This window comes from Micropterus salmoides, unplaced genomic scaffold, assembly GCF_014851395.1.
Source record: "Micropterus salmoides isolate LMB-PRFRI ecotype aquatic unplaced genomic scaffold, ASM1485139v1 Ms_hic_scaffold_8, whole genome shotgun sequence".
NCBI lineage: Eukaryota > Metazoa > Chordata > Actinopteri > Centrarchiformes > Centrarchidae > Micropterus > Micropterus salmoides.
Window position 1 is genome coordinate 12,333,131 of NW_024044570.1, and position 17,247 is coordinate 12,350,377.

General features: G+C 37.0%; 1 protein-coding gene across 2 annotated transcripts; it reads left to right on the top strand.

Moving 5' to 3' along the window:
• The first annotated feature begins 771 nt into the window (after window positions 1-771).
• Window positions 772-16,899, top strand: parvb (parvin, beta). 2 transcript variants are annotated; one of them, XM_038705956.1, is made up of 13 exons: window positions 772-1,114; window positions 7,771-7,860; window positions 8,339-8,409; window positions 8,693-8,795; window positions 10,286-10,426; window positions 11,145-11,260; window positions 11,757-11,815; window positions 11,944-11,963; window positions 12,563-12,624; window positions 12,725-12,793; window positions 12,989-13,090; window positions 13,175-13,247; window positions 14,825-16,899. In XM_038705956.1, the coding sequence occupies exons 1-13, from the start codon at window positions 1,000-1,002 to the stop codon at window positions 14,899-14,901; spliced, it is 1,098 nt and encodes a 365-aa protein (XP_038561884.1). In that variant the 5' UTR covers window positions 772-999; the 3' UTR covers window positions 14,902-16,899. The 2 variants fall into 2 exon arrangements, with proteins under 2 accessions (XP_038561884.1, XP_038561885.1); XM_038705957.1 differs by lacking the exon at window positions 772-1,114 and adding an exon at window positions 3,271-3,384.
• The last annotated feature ends 348 nt before the right edge of the window (window positions 16,900-17,247 follow it).

A 17,247-nucleotide genomic window follows, 5' to 3' on the forward strand; every position in this document is an offset into this window, starting at 1 on the left:
AGTAAAGTCTGCATTTCCTGGACAAATATAGGCCTTGAATTATGATGAGATGACAAACACAAATGGTTTTCCCATCAATAACTCCAACTCTTATTCTTTTATTAATTTACCTCAAATCTATCTTGTCAGAAGTTAACATTTACTCATTAATTTGTTGTCACCCAGTGATGATTACTGTTGGTAATTTTGTAATTCTAAATAATATAGTAGGCTTATCAAGTAATTATGAATGAAGGGTTAATGTGTCATTTAAATATTGGCTGTCTTAAATATTTCAATTATATTTGAATATTTTATCTCAAATTTTGTATACATGATTTCCAAATTGTACATCCTAAATAATGTCTGCGTTGATCTTGTTACAAACCTGCCAGTAATGTCCCATATGTCTACATCCAACAGTATCTGCAAAAGATGGAGACGGAGGGTATAGGAGTACATTTACTCAAGGACTGTTCTTAAGTAGAGTTTTGAGTTTCGCATGTAACTTCCCTATTTCCATTTTATGCTCCTTTATCCTTTTTCCATTTTACTTAAATGATCACAATACTTAAGTTCATAGGATTTTCAGCTGGATCACATGGTCTTCATTTCTTGAGGTCCAGCATTTTGAACCTTTGAGATTAGTTACCAGATAATGAATCATTTGTTTGATGTCATATTTAACAATAAAATAACAAAATTAATATGTTTGCTCAAGATAATACTGTCACCCCTCAATCCACTGTTGTTCCTCATCCTGCCGTTCGGAGGCGCTGTGGTGGGTGAGGACGGACCGTCAGTAAACACTGAAGCAGAAGCTCTCAGGCTACTCACATGTGAGTCATTCGTCTGTATTGATAACCCCGCCAGCGTTCCTACCTTCAGGATGTTGTGAACCTGTGAATTTGATAGTTCAGTGTATTTTTGCTGCGACTGGATCATACACCGGGTGCCTGAATGTATCACAGGGAGGAGTGACATTAACGTACATTAGAGAAAGAACACACACACTGAAAGATGTCTGGGACTCCGACCACATCTGTGAACCCGCAGTCCGCAAAAATGAAAAAGGACGAGTCTTTTCTAGGGAAATTAGGAGGAACCCTGGTGCGGAAGAAGAGGTCTAAAGAAGGTAAGTCATTTTTTGTTTTTCCTGCTATTCTAACATGAAAGGCCTTAATTTGTTTCCCTTGTGTTTCTGTCCATGGTGCTGCAATCACATGATGCGCTATTAAAATCTTCTCTGAGACATCACCGGCAGTTTAATCATGCTCTGCGCATGGTTTACAACATTTACAATGTTTCCCTGGTACTCGGCTTCTCTAGATTTTATTGTATCTTTGACCAAGATTAAAATATTATACCAATGATGCAAGTACATCCTTGTGATTAGTATTTCATAATTATTTATAGTTTCAATCACTAACGTTTTGAGCTAGTGTAGTGTTGTGGAGGATTTGATGTTTCTCTAAATGAGTGTAAGCGAATGAGACACAAAGCCTCTTGGCAACTCCACAAGCATGAGGTATTAAACAGAAATAGATCACACAGTCAGTGACCGGTGACTGGAACGCAAGGTTATGAAGATAAAAGTGGAAAGAGGATTTCTCTGCTCACTGTACCTTGGATTTTAAAACATTCTTTAACTTATTGTCCCTGTTTTACAATTGTTGACCCAACTATTTTTCTGCCCTCCCAAAGGAAAGTCACTCTGTCTTAAAACAGACAGCTGCAAGGGGTGTGTGTGTGTGTGTGTGTGTGTGTGTGTTTTGAAGCCAGCCATGTGTTTGCAATCTCCATTAAAGGAGGTCGACCAGCAGGAGGACAGACAGAGACATATTAATTGTTTAGGAGCCTCATTAAATTCCACACATCTCATCTAAAAAAAACCCAACAACAACTTGGATCTCCACTTATTTTTAAGTGAAATTTGAAATCTCTTAATCACAGTGTTGAAATTAGTAGTTCCCCCTTTTAACACTGGAAGGACGGGTCAATAGAAATTCTTGCATCCAAACATTTTTAAAACCAAGTATATGGGCTGAATTTTTTTGGTTAATTGTGTATAAAATGATGCACAAGATCATCATCATATATTGGTCTCTGGGCCACACTGTTTATATAGGCACTACTGTCATTTTATTTACTCATTGATTAATAGATATATAGATAGATAGATGATGAAAATATTTGTTATTTGCAGCCAAATCACACATAATGATATTGTCTGCCAGAGTGGAATAAGAAAAGAGAAACCACAGACCCCTCAGCCCACTGATTTAATTAGATAACTGAGAGGTAGAAATTAATGAGGTAATGAGAATTATTGTCTTCCTGCTTAAGTTTGTGCTGAAAACTGTGATATAAATTTGTTGTCGGACAATATTACTAGCTACAGAATTAACAGACACATATTCCTCAAAGTAATGTCCCAAAATCATTATAACCCTGGAAGTTACAAAGTTGTGAGAGAAAGCCACTTACTTATTTAGAAATCGGGATATACTTATATCAATTTAAAGCAATCAACACATAACATATGGCTGTAAATCAGTGCTGTAGGTGATGAATATTGCAGCGGGGACAGAAGGAAAGCTACATTGCCAAGGTTTGAGTGCAGCTTGTGAGAGCGCAGTGCCCCTGTGTGGCCACATTGGATTACAGCTCAGATGATACACATTTTATTTTAAAGGTAGAAGAGCTTGTTGGTGTTTGAATTAGAAATTAGTGTAAGAGAAGACAAGTATGCAAGGTTTAGTCTTGCTAATGAAGCATAGCGTATGGCCTCACATGCTGCAGCTCTTGTGGTTTCTGTTACATTTGGGTGTGGTGCTTTGTATTCTTTAAGAGGAAACTCCCAAGAAAGACAACTTGCTGGAAAGGTTGCTTCACATTCAAGCTGAATAAGCAAGCATATTTTAATTGGATTGCTCCTTTTAGAAGGGGCCTATTGTTGACACTCCTTAGCAACCACACATACATGTTTAAGTACAGTATTAAACACTTACAACCTTCTCTTCCTCTTGCTGTGTCAGAAATAGGATGGAAAGTGTTACTTAAGGCTACTCGACAAGAGATGTAGGAACTTATTTTTACACTGTCCAGATTCCTTCAATTGCAGACCAAGTTTTCAAAGATACTGTGTGTTCATGTCTCTCTGTAGATCCTGATAAACTGAAAGGAAGTCTGTATTTCTCTGACAAGGCACAACTCCCTCTGTTAGCAACAGTCAGTGATGTAATAGTGATAGTTTAATGAAGGAAAAAAAACATGTTTTTACTTTATAAGGGCTGAGAGGATTTGCATTATGTCACATCATCACAGTATTGTCTTAGGGTGACAAGTATTTATACTTTGAAAATACAAAATATAACCAAGATACAAGGATGGAAGCTGATAATAGTAAGTCATCTGTTTTTCTGCCCTAGTTTTATTGTTGCTATTTCACTCACTTCAACTTATTTTATTGTCACTGCCTTTACATAACTATCACAATGAGATGGAGATGAATTGAGCACATTATACATTAATTAATGTATTATACATATATCCAAAAAGGTACAACTTACCTAACTAACATTCCTAAATACAATATATATTGTTATACTCTCGCTTTGTGTCTTTTGCTCTTTCTAGTGCGATGATGATTTAAGAAGCAAGAAACTTGCTGTGAAAGCATCTTAAAAACATATAAGTTGCTGGTATCAGTAGAGATTATCCAGGAGATTCACTGATATTTCGAAGATATAAGAGTAGAGTTACTCCAAAAAAGGACAAAGCATATTTGCTGAATCAAGCAATTATGCAAAACTGTCAACTACAGTGAAGTCAAATGTATTTATGTTAGAGCCTCATCAGTAGACTGGTCTGGCCAATATTGACTGATATTAACGTATTAACATGGGTTGTGTTGACCGATACTGTAACAAGAAATTACAGTACAGAAAAACCAATGGTATATTTGAGATATTGCCATTACACAGTTTCTTCACCAGAGAGCCCTTAAACATTTATTGTCCCTACTGTAAAATGTCCCACTCAGTATATATCTCGGTTACAATTCTTAAAACCTGTATTGAAAATGTTTGGGAATGTTATGTGTTTATGTAAAAAATGAGTTTTGGCATATTTATCTTCTGTGTCAAAGATCCATATCGGTATCAAATTTGTCTTTTGTATCAATATTTGACTCCCTCTATCCTTTGACCCTTTGATTTGGATAAGAAAAAAAAACACAAAAAAAAGGAACACCATTAATGGAAGAGCTCAGGAAGAGCAACAGTGAAAGGATCCCTCTTCTAGCCAGACAGATCATCATGCAGTAAGTGTTGAGTGTATAGAGTACAGAGAAGTAGCAGTAGTAGAATTACAACATTGAGTAAAAAAAGTACACAACATATAATAATAGTAAGTAAATATTAGGTGTAATAAGTTAAAGAGTTTCAGCTGTCATGGTTAATATCTGCTGAAGGCCCCCGTGCAGAACGTATCGAGTGACGCTGTCATCTCCTGGCTGCTGTTACTAACTGGTGCCTGTGTTGGTGTAAATAACCAGAGCTATATTTAAGATCCAGTCTGTCTTCTCTGTACTGCTGTATTATTTATATCCCTCCCCCCTCCCATGTCCCCCTCGGGATCAGTGGAACCAAAAGACGAGGTCAATTTCGATCTGCTTTACATAGTTTGTTTATGATGCGGGCTGATTATACTCAGCCCATTTTTAAAGAAAGGCAAAAGAAAACCTGACTTCATGTTGTTGCTGCTTTCCTGACTAATCACTGAGTCCTTATAATAACCACTGAGGAGCTATTCACGTGAATTTGTGCAATGAAGCCGGCATAAGATAAACGTTCTTGACTGCAGACTTTGGTTTGTATTGAATTAGTGTAATTCCGTTAACAGGAATACAGCCGCTGTCTGATTGATTATCCGCTGCAGCAAAACATATTAAAGGCTCCATTGACATGCTCACTTAGACTTGAGTTATTCACTGAAACAAGTCTATTGTCTTATATTGCTATGAAATGACTAAATTGCTTCTAATTTGGGAGACAAAAACATGAATTGGGCATTCCTTGTATGAGAAAATATTGTTTTTACACCATGCTGCGTGCGTCAGTATGAATATTAGATTTAAGGACACTATACCTGTCTTGGGTCATTGAAGTCTGTCGCGTGTCCACTGTTTGACAGCCAAAAGGTTACTGGTATGGTAGAGTTGCTTTGGTTTATTTACATCCAGTATGGTGCCTTATTCCTGTTACACACACACACACACACACACACACACACACACACACACACACACACACACACACACACACACACACACACACGTGCACACACACACACGTACACACACACACACACACACACACACACACACACACACACACACACACACACACGTCAGTGTGTCCTGTAACTGGACCGTAGAGGTGGGGTAGAGGGTTGTGACAGAAATAAAAACGCCCCTGCCACTGCTCAGACCCACAGACTGCGATCCACACACACACGCACGCATGCATTTACACACACACACACACACACACACACACATACACACACTCCTACATTTTCTACCTTCGCTCACTGCCATCGGGGAGAATCCGGAGGTTTTTGTAGCGGGGACATGGCGGGGCTGTTGTGTGGGACCAAGAGGAAGAAACAAGGTAATCTGTTTTAAATGTAGGGCTTTGAGGAACTTAGAACTGGAAATGGGGAAGCAGGACCTGTTACCTTAGTTCACTGTAGGTTAATATCAAGCAATGTGTTATTAAGTACTACTAGTCACTGTAAAATATGTAATTATTATAGAATCACCTGTGTGTCTCTATGAGAGTTGCTGTTATATTTCTGGACTGTCGAGTGAAAGTATTTATTATGTCCATATATCATTCTGCATAAATGTGCTGTAGTGTATGAATTGCATTGTATCATTTCACCGTTTTTGCCTACGTATTACTTGGCTGTGTGAAGTGCCAAAGCTCTGTCTAGCAGCAATGCAGTCAGATGGAGGGAGGGAGGAAGCAGTACAATTATGATGAAAAGCAGCAAGCTTGCTGTGTAATTACACAGCAAACTGCTGATATGTAGTGAGATTCAGGGCTCGAGCTGGTATTCAGCTCTTATGAGAAGGCTGAATCAGATAGGAAATCTGTGGGGACCCCTCCTCCCAAGATAATTCTGTATATCCTCTCTTTGTACATGCTTTGAAGTTAAGATTGTCCAGATTGTACCATAAACACACTGTTTCGGACTTTCTTATAAATATCAATTCTACATGCTTTTAATTTGAAAAAGATCTTAAACCGTTGCCATTTTTACCCTTTGCATCTTCACCTTGGTTCTCCCTGCAGGTTTTATATATAGCAAACTCAATGAAGTGAATGATTTGAGACAATTGATTGTGTTCCTGCCTGTTGCAGGTCTGACAAATTGAAATGCAGGGTGATAAAAGCAATGTGACCATTAGGAGAAGAAGGCCTTTAAATCCCTGAAGTGTTTCCCCAGTCAGAAGTGAAAGCATCTCAAAATACATGGATAAACATTTCTCACAAATTGTTTCTGAAGTTTCTACAACTCACAGCTTGACAACAACATCCGCCAGTGCAGCATTGCCAATTAACACAGTACATTACGAAGAGTGAATACTCTTTTCTAATGTGTACTTGGAAATTATTCTAATTTAGTGTTTAACATGAATGATTATCTGACATGGGTCAGGTCAATTTATAGTTTATAATAATTCTTAGTATTTGAGTTGTGCTGTTTGGAGTACAAAGTATGAGACAGAAAGATTAAAAAGCATAACATAAAAAAGAATAGTACTAAACAAGTTGACTTTTGAGTCAATTAAGATCTGTAAATGAACTCTATAATCCTTTAAAGAAATCTCTGGCTGGTTATCTATAGAAAAATATATTATTATAAGTATTGATATAATAATGATAATAGTAATAATAATAAACAATTTCTTTACCACAAATCATGCATAAAATCAAGTACAAAGTGCTTTACATAAAAGCAAATAATCATGACATTTACAATTACATTTTATGCTAAAAAGACATCTTTAAAAAGCACTGCGCCTACTTTGTATTGTACTTCTATAACATTTTTAAAAAAGGGATCAATATCAAGGAAGCAGAACCAGAGATATCCTCTTTTTTATTCCATGCAATCTTCTTCCTTGTCAAGACCTGGTGCCTACATTACGCACAATATAACTCAACAACAGACAGTCAGAGATTCAGGTGTGTTATGCTAGTAGCGGCTAATGTAGCCTCAAGCCACTAACATTAAACAGAGATGAGGAGCAGGCTACGGATGTCGGGTAACTCCACTTCACGCCACACCCCCAAGTAACAGACTTCACGCAGCTCCTTCTGGAGCCACAAAAAAAATTATATATAATGTATAACTTTTTTCACATATGCTGTAGTTCTATTAAACAGACTTTGATGTGTAAAAAAGTGGAGTTCCCCTTTAAGATTCTGGTAAATGTGAGAAAGTGAAATGGAGTCCTGTGAAACCTCAATAAATAAGCTTCATCTTTAATGACTTATTTTATTTCTGTTCCGCAGTCTTTGCCCGCTTATCTCACTCTGTGTCTCTATACTCTATATAGAGAATAGTAATACTGTGAAATTTCTTTTCATTAACTTCCTAAGCACATTTTATTTCACATAATCCTTTCAGTTACTTATGAGCAGGTCTTTCAATCAAGTATTTTTCTGCTTGTTTGTTTTATTGAATCTGTTTTTGTGTCTATTATTGTCTTACTAGTGAGTGATCTCCATGAGGAGGGGAAGAATGCCATTAAAGCTCCCATGCTTCCCACAGGGACAGACATCCATCCAGAGGACACACTGCTGGGTATATGTATACACATAAACACGTAAACGCATGTAAAGAACATCTTATTTAGAATTTAAACTACATATCTTATGTTAAAACACTATTATTGCCCAAATGTGTAAAACGTTTTTGTTAATTTACGACTGAATATGTTGTTAATGCTGCAGCTGCATTTTGAATATTTTCAACCTCTTAAAACTTTTGCAGCTCACTGTCAGAGATTACTGAGGTCACAATATGAATATGTTGACAATGTTGACTAATGGGGACTTTGACAGTGGAGGAAATGAAAGTGGGTGGGTGGTGGCGCCTTTGTCTTCAGTTACCATGTGAATCACTTTTGACATGTGAATGACATGGCATGTGTGTATTTGTGACTGTAGATTTGCATTTATGTGAGACAAAAAACTATTTCTGTATCAAAGGTGTAGATAACGTGTCACTAAACTTTCATGCCCACTGACTGTCTTATTGTCTCTCATTTTATCTCCATCAGAGGAAAACGCTGAGCGGATCATGTTGGACCCAACATCGCGGGAAAATCTTAAATTTAAAGATCTTCTGAAGGTAGTCTGCTCTTACTGCTCTTACTAGTATGTATTGTCAGTTGTAGATCTGTATTTGATGCTCTGTTGATGCCTGTATGTTGTTCCTCAAATGTAAGTCGCTTTGGATAAAAGCGTCTGCCAAATAAGTAATGTAGTCTAATGTAAATGTAGTCTGGGATCACATATTGTGCTCAGACATTATATCTTTTCAGCACAGTCAGAGCACTAAACTTGTGAAGAAAACAGTACATAGAAGGAGAAAGTTTGATTCTAGGTTTTATTGTAAACTGATGTGTGTCCAGGTCCTGATTGACTGGATCAACAGTGAGTTGGAGGAAGAGAGGATCATAGTCAAAGACCTGGAGGAGGATTGTTATGATGGACAAGTGCTCCAGAAGTTATTTGGTGAGAAATCAGCTTCTTTGGCATCACATCAAGTCTCGCATCATCTTTCTCCATATCACTCCTGTAGGCCTTCATGAAAATCTGCAGTATTAGTAGTAGTCAAAAGTATGGAGTTCCTGCACTCTGTCAGCACTTAGTTTATGAGAAACACAAAGTTTTGGTCGTAGACTTTTGTCTGGCATCAAATTCACAATATAAAACAACACCGTGGCATTAAAACATACTTTGATAATGAGTACTAGTGAGCACAGTTCACTCAAAACATTTTATTTTGAAAAGCTGTAAAATTACAAACTGTCAGGTCCGTAAATGTTATTTGTTACAGTAGGCTGAAAACTCAAAACTTTCAGATTCCACCTAGACATGCTAACAACATTTAACGCCCACACCCCACCTCCACACCCTACCTCCATACCCTGAAGAAATAACAAAAACAGAAACAGAAACCCAAGTATTTTTTGATGGCACATCTCTTGTTACGCTGTAGGCTGGACAAAAGCATCTACTTTAGTCCAAAGTGTCAAAACTGCAATAGTAACAGTAATAAAAACTACATTTATACTATAACATTTACAGTTATTGATGGGATTTACTTTTTTGTGGTTATACATGTATCTGTAGGTAGCACATTTCTTGTGCTCCATACCTTATTGTATTTTGTACATAGAACATATCTTTCTGGTATGTAGCTTCTTAAATTCTCTCTCATGATCTCAAACTCCTTCTTCAGCTCCACACCTGACTGGTTTCTTCTTCTACTTCTTTCCTCCCACTTATTGTCCTCTGTGAAAATACTCGATAATTAAGGCAGCCTGACCAAACGTCTATGTCGGCTGTGAAACAAGAATAAAACAGAAAGCCAGCTAATACAAAATATAACTGACACTTGGTTACATATGTTGCAGAAGTGTCGTGAACAACAATTATAACACATTTTGTGTGAGGTGTAATTTCTTCATTTCTGTTATAGGCTTTTTTAGTTTTCACACTTCAGTTTATCAGTTTTGCAGCCAATGTAATCTCGGTCTTTTATTGCATGATTGTTGCTGGTTTAGTTTTTTAATTTTTTTTAATATTTAAACCCACACACTTGCGATAAGCTTCCTAAATCCTCTTCCTTAATATTGCTTGGAGCAGGGAAGCCTTCCTTTGCAGTCATCCTTATTGTCTGCAGCCAGCTCATTTGTACATTTTCAAGAACATCATGTCCTTGTTTACCAGCGAAAAACTTTTTGTTACATACTTTCTTGGTTTGAAGCAGGCTTTTTTCACCAGTTGACCTAATTTGGATTTCCACCCTTTATAAAATCTCTTTTTTTAAGCCCAAGCCCTTGAAAAAAGCCTCCTAATTCAGATATTACTTTCTTGCTACAGTATACCTGTAAAGTACAACACAATACTGCTGCATGATATCGCATACAAGTATTCATGATTCTTTCCCTGTGTGTTTGAGCTGACATCTTGTATCTCATCTCTTGTGTTGTCGACAGAAAAGTTGTCAGGCAGGAAGCTGAATGTGGCTGAGGTGACCCAGTCAGAGATCGGCCAAAAGCAGAAGCTTCAGACGGTTTTGGAGGCCGTCAACGAACTGCTGCGGCCTCACGGCTGGACTATTGAGTGGAGTGTTGACTGTGAGTTTTCCATCGACTTCAGCAATTTGCTGCTTAAACTGGTACTGCAGTGATTAAGTATTGGTCTTCCATAAAGGTTGGGGAAAAAGAATGGTCAAAATGATTTTTGGTATTGTGACTTTTAGTTCCTGGTATGCATCAAGCTTAAAAAATACAGGAGCCTACATTTCCCATAATTCAACTTTATAGCATCTTTCATTAGATTCTCCCTGTCTCCTAAATGCCTACTTCCTTCAAACTCCACACCTCCACCTTATAATGCAGGGTTTCTATTCAAATCTCAAGGCCAAGCTACGATAACCCTGATGACATCACTATGACATCATTGGGGTTATTTTGTCAAACTTCAGAAAGTTCCTCCACAGCCACAGAAGACATTATCCAACTGTTTTTTTACAGGCTGTATAGTACTAGATTAGTATTAGACAAGCAAAATTAACTTTATGTGTGAAATTGGTGGAATGTCCCTTAACACATAATTGACTCTATCCATTTGCAATACAAATGGAGAGTATTTAATCTTCACAGAGGTTTGAGAAACTCTATGCAAAGATTTCCCACGGGTGCTAACGCCAGGGTTGCATTCATTCATGCTTTTTTTGGGGGGGGGGGGGACCACACTGTTCATTTCTTTCCTCTTTAGACAATTGCTCATATCATTATGTTAGCTTGTAGTGTGAAAGAGCTGACAGTCCTCTCTTATGATTTGCTGTTACAGCTATCCATTCAAAGAACCTGGTCGCTATTGTCTATCTGCTGGTGGCCCTTGCTATGCACTTCCAGGCCCCCATCAGACTGCCTGAGCATGTTTCTGTTCAAGTGGTGGTCGTCAAGGTAAAGTGTCTTGTCAAGCTCACACAGGGCTGGGACATTCATCGTCATTATGTGCAATGATGTAGGGATGGATACAGAGGTGTGTAGTTTTTATTTATTTTTTTAATTTAACTATTATTTAATTATGAAGGAATCTCTTTTTCAAGATAAGCAGCAGCAACAGCGATAATAAACAACGAGACAGATAATGCTAAATATACCTCAATATCAAAATGAACAAATATGTTTAAAAAAATATAATACAACCATTTCATCTAACATTTAAACATCCCAAGAGCTGTTAAAATCCCAAAAATATCAAAGATCCATCCAAAACAATAATACAATGAGGCAAACATGTCATAGTGAAGGATAGTATAGTGTCAGTTTATGGCAACATTTTTCTTTCATCCTTCAGTATTTGTCAGTCTGAACATGTAATTTACATCAACATGCATCAGCATTTCTAGTTATTCTCTCCTTTAGTAACTGAAGCATTTTGATTTTGTTTGAGCAGAAACGAGAGGGCATCCTGCACACTGCTCTTGTGACCAAAGAGCTGACGAGCACCACAGAGTAAGAGCTGAGACAGTTTTATTAATAACTGTATATATAATAATGTTTATTGTAAGAGACTGCTGGTATTTGTATATTATGTTTATTGTAGTATGTTTCAAATTGTCTGTAATATTTTTGTTTTTCAGAATGATGATGGGAAGGTTTGGTGAGTCCCAGCCACATATCATGTTACAGTAATATGGAAATGTCCCTTTTTTTTTTTTATCTTCTTGCAGGAATAGTTAAAGAGTTAAATGAGAAGACTGATACCACTCTTATATCTGTTTTTTTTATAAATGATCCTACCGCCAAGAGGTGGTTAGCATTAGCGTGAAGACTGTAAACAGTTAGTCTGGCCCTACAAGCACCTTTAAAGCTCACTAATTAATATGTTAGACCTCATTTGTTTAATATGTACACAGAACAAAGTGTAAAAATGGCAAGTTGTTTGTGGTTTTACGTTTGTTCTACAACGGAGGTTGCGAGGCAGCTGAGTGGAAGTCAACAAATAGTCTGGCACATAACACCCAGTAAAACCACAGCTTGTTGTTTTTACATTTATTTTTGGATGAATTGAAAAAACAAAATATAGTGTGTTAATTAGCTGAGCTGACCAACTACTGGCTATAGACGTATATATTTACAGAATAGATAAGAGAATGGTATTGATCCTCTTATCTTTTTTGAGACCTTTAACATTTCCCAAAATGTCAAACTATTCCTTTAATTATTCATAACCTTTGAATTCTTTCTTTTTTACAACAGAGAGGGATGCATTTGACACTTTGTTGGATCACGCACCTGACAAGCTCAATGTAGTAAAAACGGTATTGAAGACCTTTTCATTTTCTAATTAATGGACAGTATGATAATAATAATATAATTGTGCTCTAAAAAATATTAATAGTTTGTTGATCCTGTTGCCAGTCTCTCATCACGTTCGTGAACAAACACCTGAACAAGCTGAACCTGGAAGTTACTGAGCTGGAATCTCAGGTAAGACATTTGATGTTTTATCTATAGAATCCAGTCGCTTATGATCATTAATGGTTGACGTATGTGTTATGTCATCCTCTCATTTTCCCTCTATTTGCATACACAACATTAATTTTCAAATACATACTATATAATCCAATCTGATCTACTTATGCAGTCTGTATATATAAATACTATATGTATGTGTGTCTGCAGTTCGCAGATGGCGTGTACCTGGTTTTGCTGATGGGCCTGCTAGAAGACTACTTTGTCCCTCTGTACAACTTCTTCCTCACCCCTGAGAGCTTCGAACAGAAGGTGATTACATGCTTAATTGGTTGGTAAAGTAGGAAGATTTTTTTAGCAACTTATCAAAAGAGTTACCATTTTGTGTCCCCTCAGGTCCACAATGTGGCATTTGCGTTTGAGCTGATGCAGGATGGAGGCCTAAAGAAACCCAAAGCCAGACCAGAAGGTATTTTATAGACATACGATAGATGCATATATTATTACAAGATTAGATAAAAGACATAAAGCGTAAAATCTCTGGAGAAGATTTTATGCAGGCTGACTGAGGTTATGAGTCTCTTGCACTGACAGGGGACAATTTAAAAAAGCTGTTGAAAAGTTGACATTTGACAGTAGCAGTCATATTAAAGGTTGTCCAGTAGATGGAAACCTTGTGTCACCCTTAAACTCTTATACTGGATGGATGGTGCTGAGTTCATTCAGCCTTGAGCTGCACTGTTGTCCAGAAGCATTCAAATTAATATCATGTTTTGGCTGGTTACTTTAATTCAGAGAAAGTGATATTGAAAGAACAATTGGAATACCTTTTTCTGGGGTGTAATTTAAATAGAGATGTTAACATTCTGTACAGTCACTGCACATCTTAGGTTAGAGCAATAAATATCAGTGTTTAAGAATATTTATTTATCTGTAAGTATGCTTCTTGTTTGTAAATACTTGCATTATTCTCAGAGCTACTACATTACATTCTATGTTGTACTATTTTTATCCTTTACAGTGGCCATATTGACATTTCGCTCCACATGCTTGTCCCATATTTCTCCACATTCCACATCCAGTTTTTAATTATTTACTTATTTCTTAATGTATTGTACATACTTTTGCTTTTGCTCTTTGTTTTTATTATTTTCTGTATGTCCCTTTTTTATTATACTTGCATTATGCACAGTCCTTGGAGATGGTAACACATTTTATTGCACAAACATCTATGTGATTGATAAATATTTGAATCCTGAACCAGTATAAGCTACAATGTGTAAATATTGTTTCTCTGCGCACTATATTAATGCAAATTCTTTCCCCTTCTTTGAACAGTTTCCCAACTAAGCTGAAAAGAGAACATCTTTTCCCCAAAAAACTAACTGCACTCACTTCTCACAATTTTTGCAGTAATTGGACATATAGCTATTATCTTCATAGCTGCATTACTGCTCTCCCACCACAGTCTATGTGTTCTGATTAACATACGGTTTGCTAAGGTTTGTGCACATCTGCAGGTTCATTATAAATGAAAGTAGAGATCCCAGAACTGTTAATGATATCAACAGTGTCACCCAAGCTAACGGGGGGATGCAGATGATGAGGAGCTTAAGGCGTCCTAGTTTAAAAGGTGATGCAATGGCACTACTGTAACAAAATGGTGTCTGGCTTGAATCACTTAACAAAGACCTAGTTGTGATGAGAAATTGCAACAAGCAAATAATGTAGGTCTATGTAGTATGCTGTGTTACTGTTAATACATCATATGATAATCATTTGTAAATTATTGGGCGCTATTTTAAGCTCCATTTCATTTCCAAAATTACAAATAACCTTTTGAAGGAAAATAGTCCCAACATCAATCATAGAAGGAGGTCCTTTGTATTGTAAATGGTACATGGTAGCACAGTGCGGGAATCCAGTGTTTTTCTTATAACATTAGTTTTTTGTGCATATCAAAGGTCTACATTTACATTTTCTTACTGAAACGTCTCAAAACAATACGATATTCTCTAATGATCTCTGTTGTCTTGTGTTTTCCAGATGTTGTCAACCTGAACCTAAAGTCCACCCTTAGAGTCCTCTACAACCTGTTCACCAACTACAAAAACTCTGAGTGAATTTTTCCAGTTTTACCCCCTGATATTACTCTGAACATGGCCCCGTGCCTGCGCCGATATTATGCATTACAGTCTGACCACTGAAGGAGACCAACCGAGACTGAAAGTCATCATTATGTGGGACTTAAAAAGATCCATGGGGAGTAGCCTGAAAAAGTCTCTGAATGTTAGTATTTAATCTTCCCCCAAATGTCAGTATTTATTTATTCTTTCCTCAAATGTTAACTGCAACCCAGGAAACTCTGCAACCTTTAGCTTGCACTTGAATACACAGTCGTCACGGGAAAAGTTAATGAGGGCAAAATGTTAAAACTGGAAAACATTTGTGTGTCAAACTCGACTCTCACAGAATATTTAAGAAAGTTGAAAATGCTGTTATACATTATATAGTAAATGAAATTGCTTTGTTTAAGTATTAAAAGACTGGTTCAGTATTTTGGGAAATACACTTAGTCACTTTCCTGTCAAGAGTTCGATGACAAGATTGACAACCACTCTCATTTTTTGTATGCTAAATATTAAGCTAACGTTAGAGACAGCAGCCCTTTAGCTTAGCATGATGACTGGAAACTGCTATTCTGGCTCTGTTCAAAGTTAACAGTTGAGAAAACATTTTTTAAAGTTAAACAAACTGTGCACCAGATAGATTGTGGCACCTATATTTTATCCAACAATACATAAATAATGCCATTGAACCTTTTATACAGTGTAGTGAATCTATATAATATTTAAAAGATGAGGTAAATGCACATCTTACCCTTTCTACCAACAAATGTGTTATTTTAGTGTGTTCATTTTAACTACATTGTTTAAAAAATGTAATTTATTTTAATAATTAGTGTCCATAACATATAGAAATATGTGTCTGCTAAACTACCACCATTAGCAAGTGTTTAGCTGAGCATTTGTGCTCCATCACGAATGGATTTAGCTGCTGCTTCATGTAGTTATGTAGCAAAACAAACTAAATTACCAAGGTGTCCATCAAAATAGCTTTGTTTTATTTACAGATAACACCTTGGGAAAACACCTTTAATTAAATTTGTTGAATAAGTTTTAGCTATCTCACCAGATAGCTTTCAGATATCTTTCTAGTTGCCCTCTAGTGTCTCCTGACACAGCCAGCTAGAGGACAGTTTGGTTTTTAAATCCGTTTGGGATGTGGGGAATAAAAAGTTGTTTTCACAGAAATCATACATTTCTATGGCATTGTATTTTTATGTAGTAAAAAAAAAAAACATGTCAAAAGATCCATTCTTAACCCAGTTTTGACCAAATACACTGTAGTTCCTGTATTTTGATTTTGCAGTGCAGAGCTGTTTCCTCCTGCTTCCGACTTAATGCTAAGCTATGCTAACTGGCGACGGGCTGTAGCTTCATATTTAATGAACAGATAGATGGGTTGTATCTGTCTTCTCATCTAACTCTTGACATTGATTAAGATATGCATTGTTTTTTTCCCAAAATCGTTGAACTATTCCTTTATGAAACTTGAAAATGCTATGTATTATATATTATATAATATATGAAAATGCTGTGTATATTCTTTCTATACACACACACACACACACACACACACACACACACACACACACACACACACACACACACACTGTAATCAGTCGCTTTTACTTGACAGCTGAAGGAACTGTGAACAGTTTTTGTTTCTTCTAAACTATGCTCACCACAAAGTCAAACCATATTGTGCTTCCATACTGTTGCTTCCTGCCTTAAGTGCAGCAGCGTGCTTTGCTATCCCTGGAGAGCCCCAGCTGAGTATCTTCATATGGACCTGCCCTATTGGCAAGTCTCAGAGGAGGCCCAGACCTCTCACTGGACCTCTCCTGGGGGGCCAGACCTGCTAAGATGTACAGTGCCTGACTACTCTCATTTTGGAGCCAGGCTGAATTATTAAGAGATTTGATGAGTCAATCTAAACTGCGCTTGTGTTTTTTTATCTTCCCTATCCCTAAATAAATGCCTTGGAATCAAACAGAATGAGAATTTCATTTTATCTCTTACTTGTGTGATAGGTTAGATTTGCTGTGGCTTTAGAGCTAGATTGGCTTTGGACCAGCCAATTCCTGCAATTTGGGTTTAGCTAAAGGAATTATGGGTTTATTTTAGGCCTTTATTTTCTTGTCTCATTCCTTTGTTGCTATGGTAACCTTCCACATCCCCCAAATTGCCCCTTCGTCTGGCTGATGGGTGGTCCTTTTTCTTTTCTTCAACAAGGCCATGTGCATGGATAGAGCTTGTTGTTTTGTTGTCTCTATCGTTCTATTTTTTTGTTTTGTTGGTGTGTTTGTAGGAGAATGGAGAAGGCTGGAGACCAGATGACAGCAA

Excerpts from the sequence above, each read along its gene's own strand:
- parvb (XM_038705956.1), top strand. The coding sequence starts at position 1,000 with ATGTCTGGGACTCCGACCACATCTGTGAACCCGCAGTCCGCAAAAATG. Across the intron at positions 8,410-8,692 it reads AATTTAAAGATCTTCTGAAG|GTCCTGATTGACTGGATCAA; the intron begins GTAGTCTGCTCT and ends ATGTGTGTCCAG. Across the intron at positions 13,248-14,824 it reads ACCCAAAGCCAGACCAGAAG|ATGTTGTCAACCTGAACCTA; the intron begins GTATTTTATAGA and ends TGTGTTTTCCAG.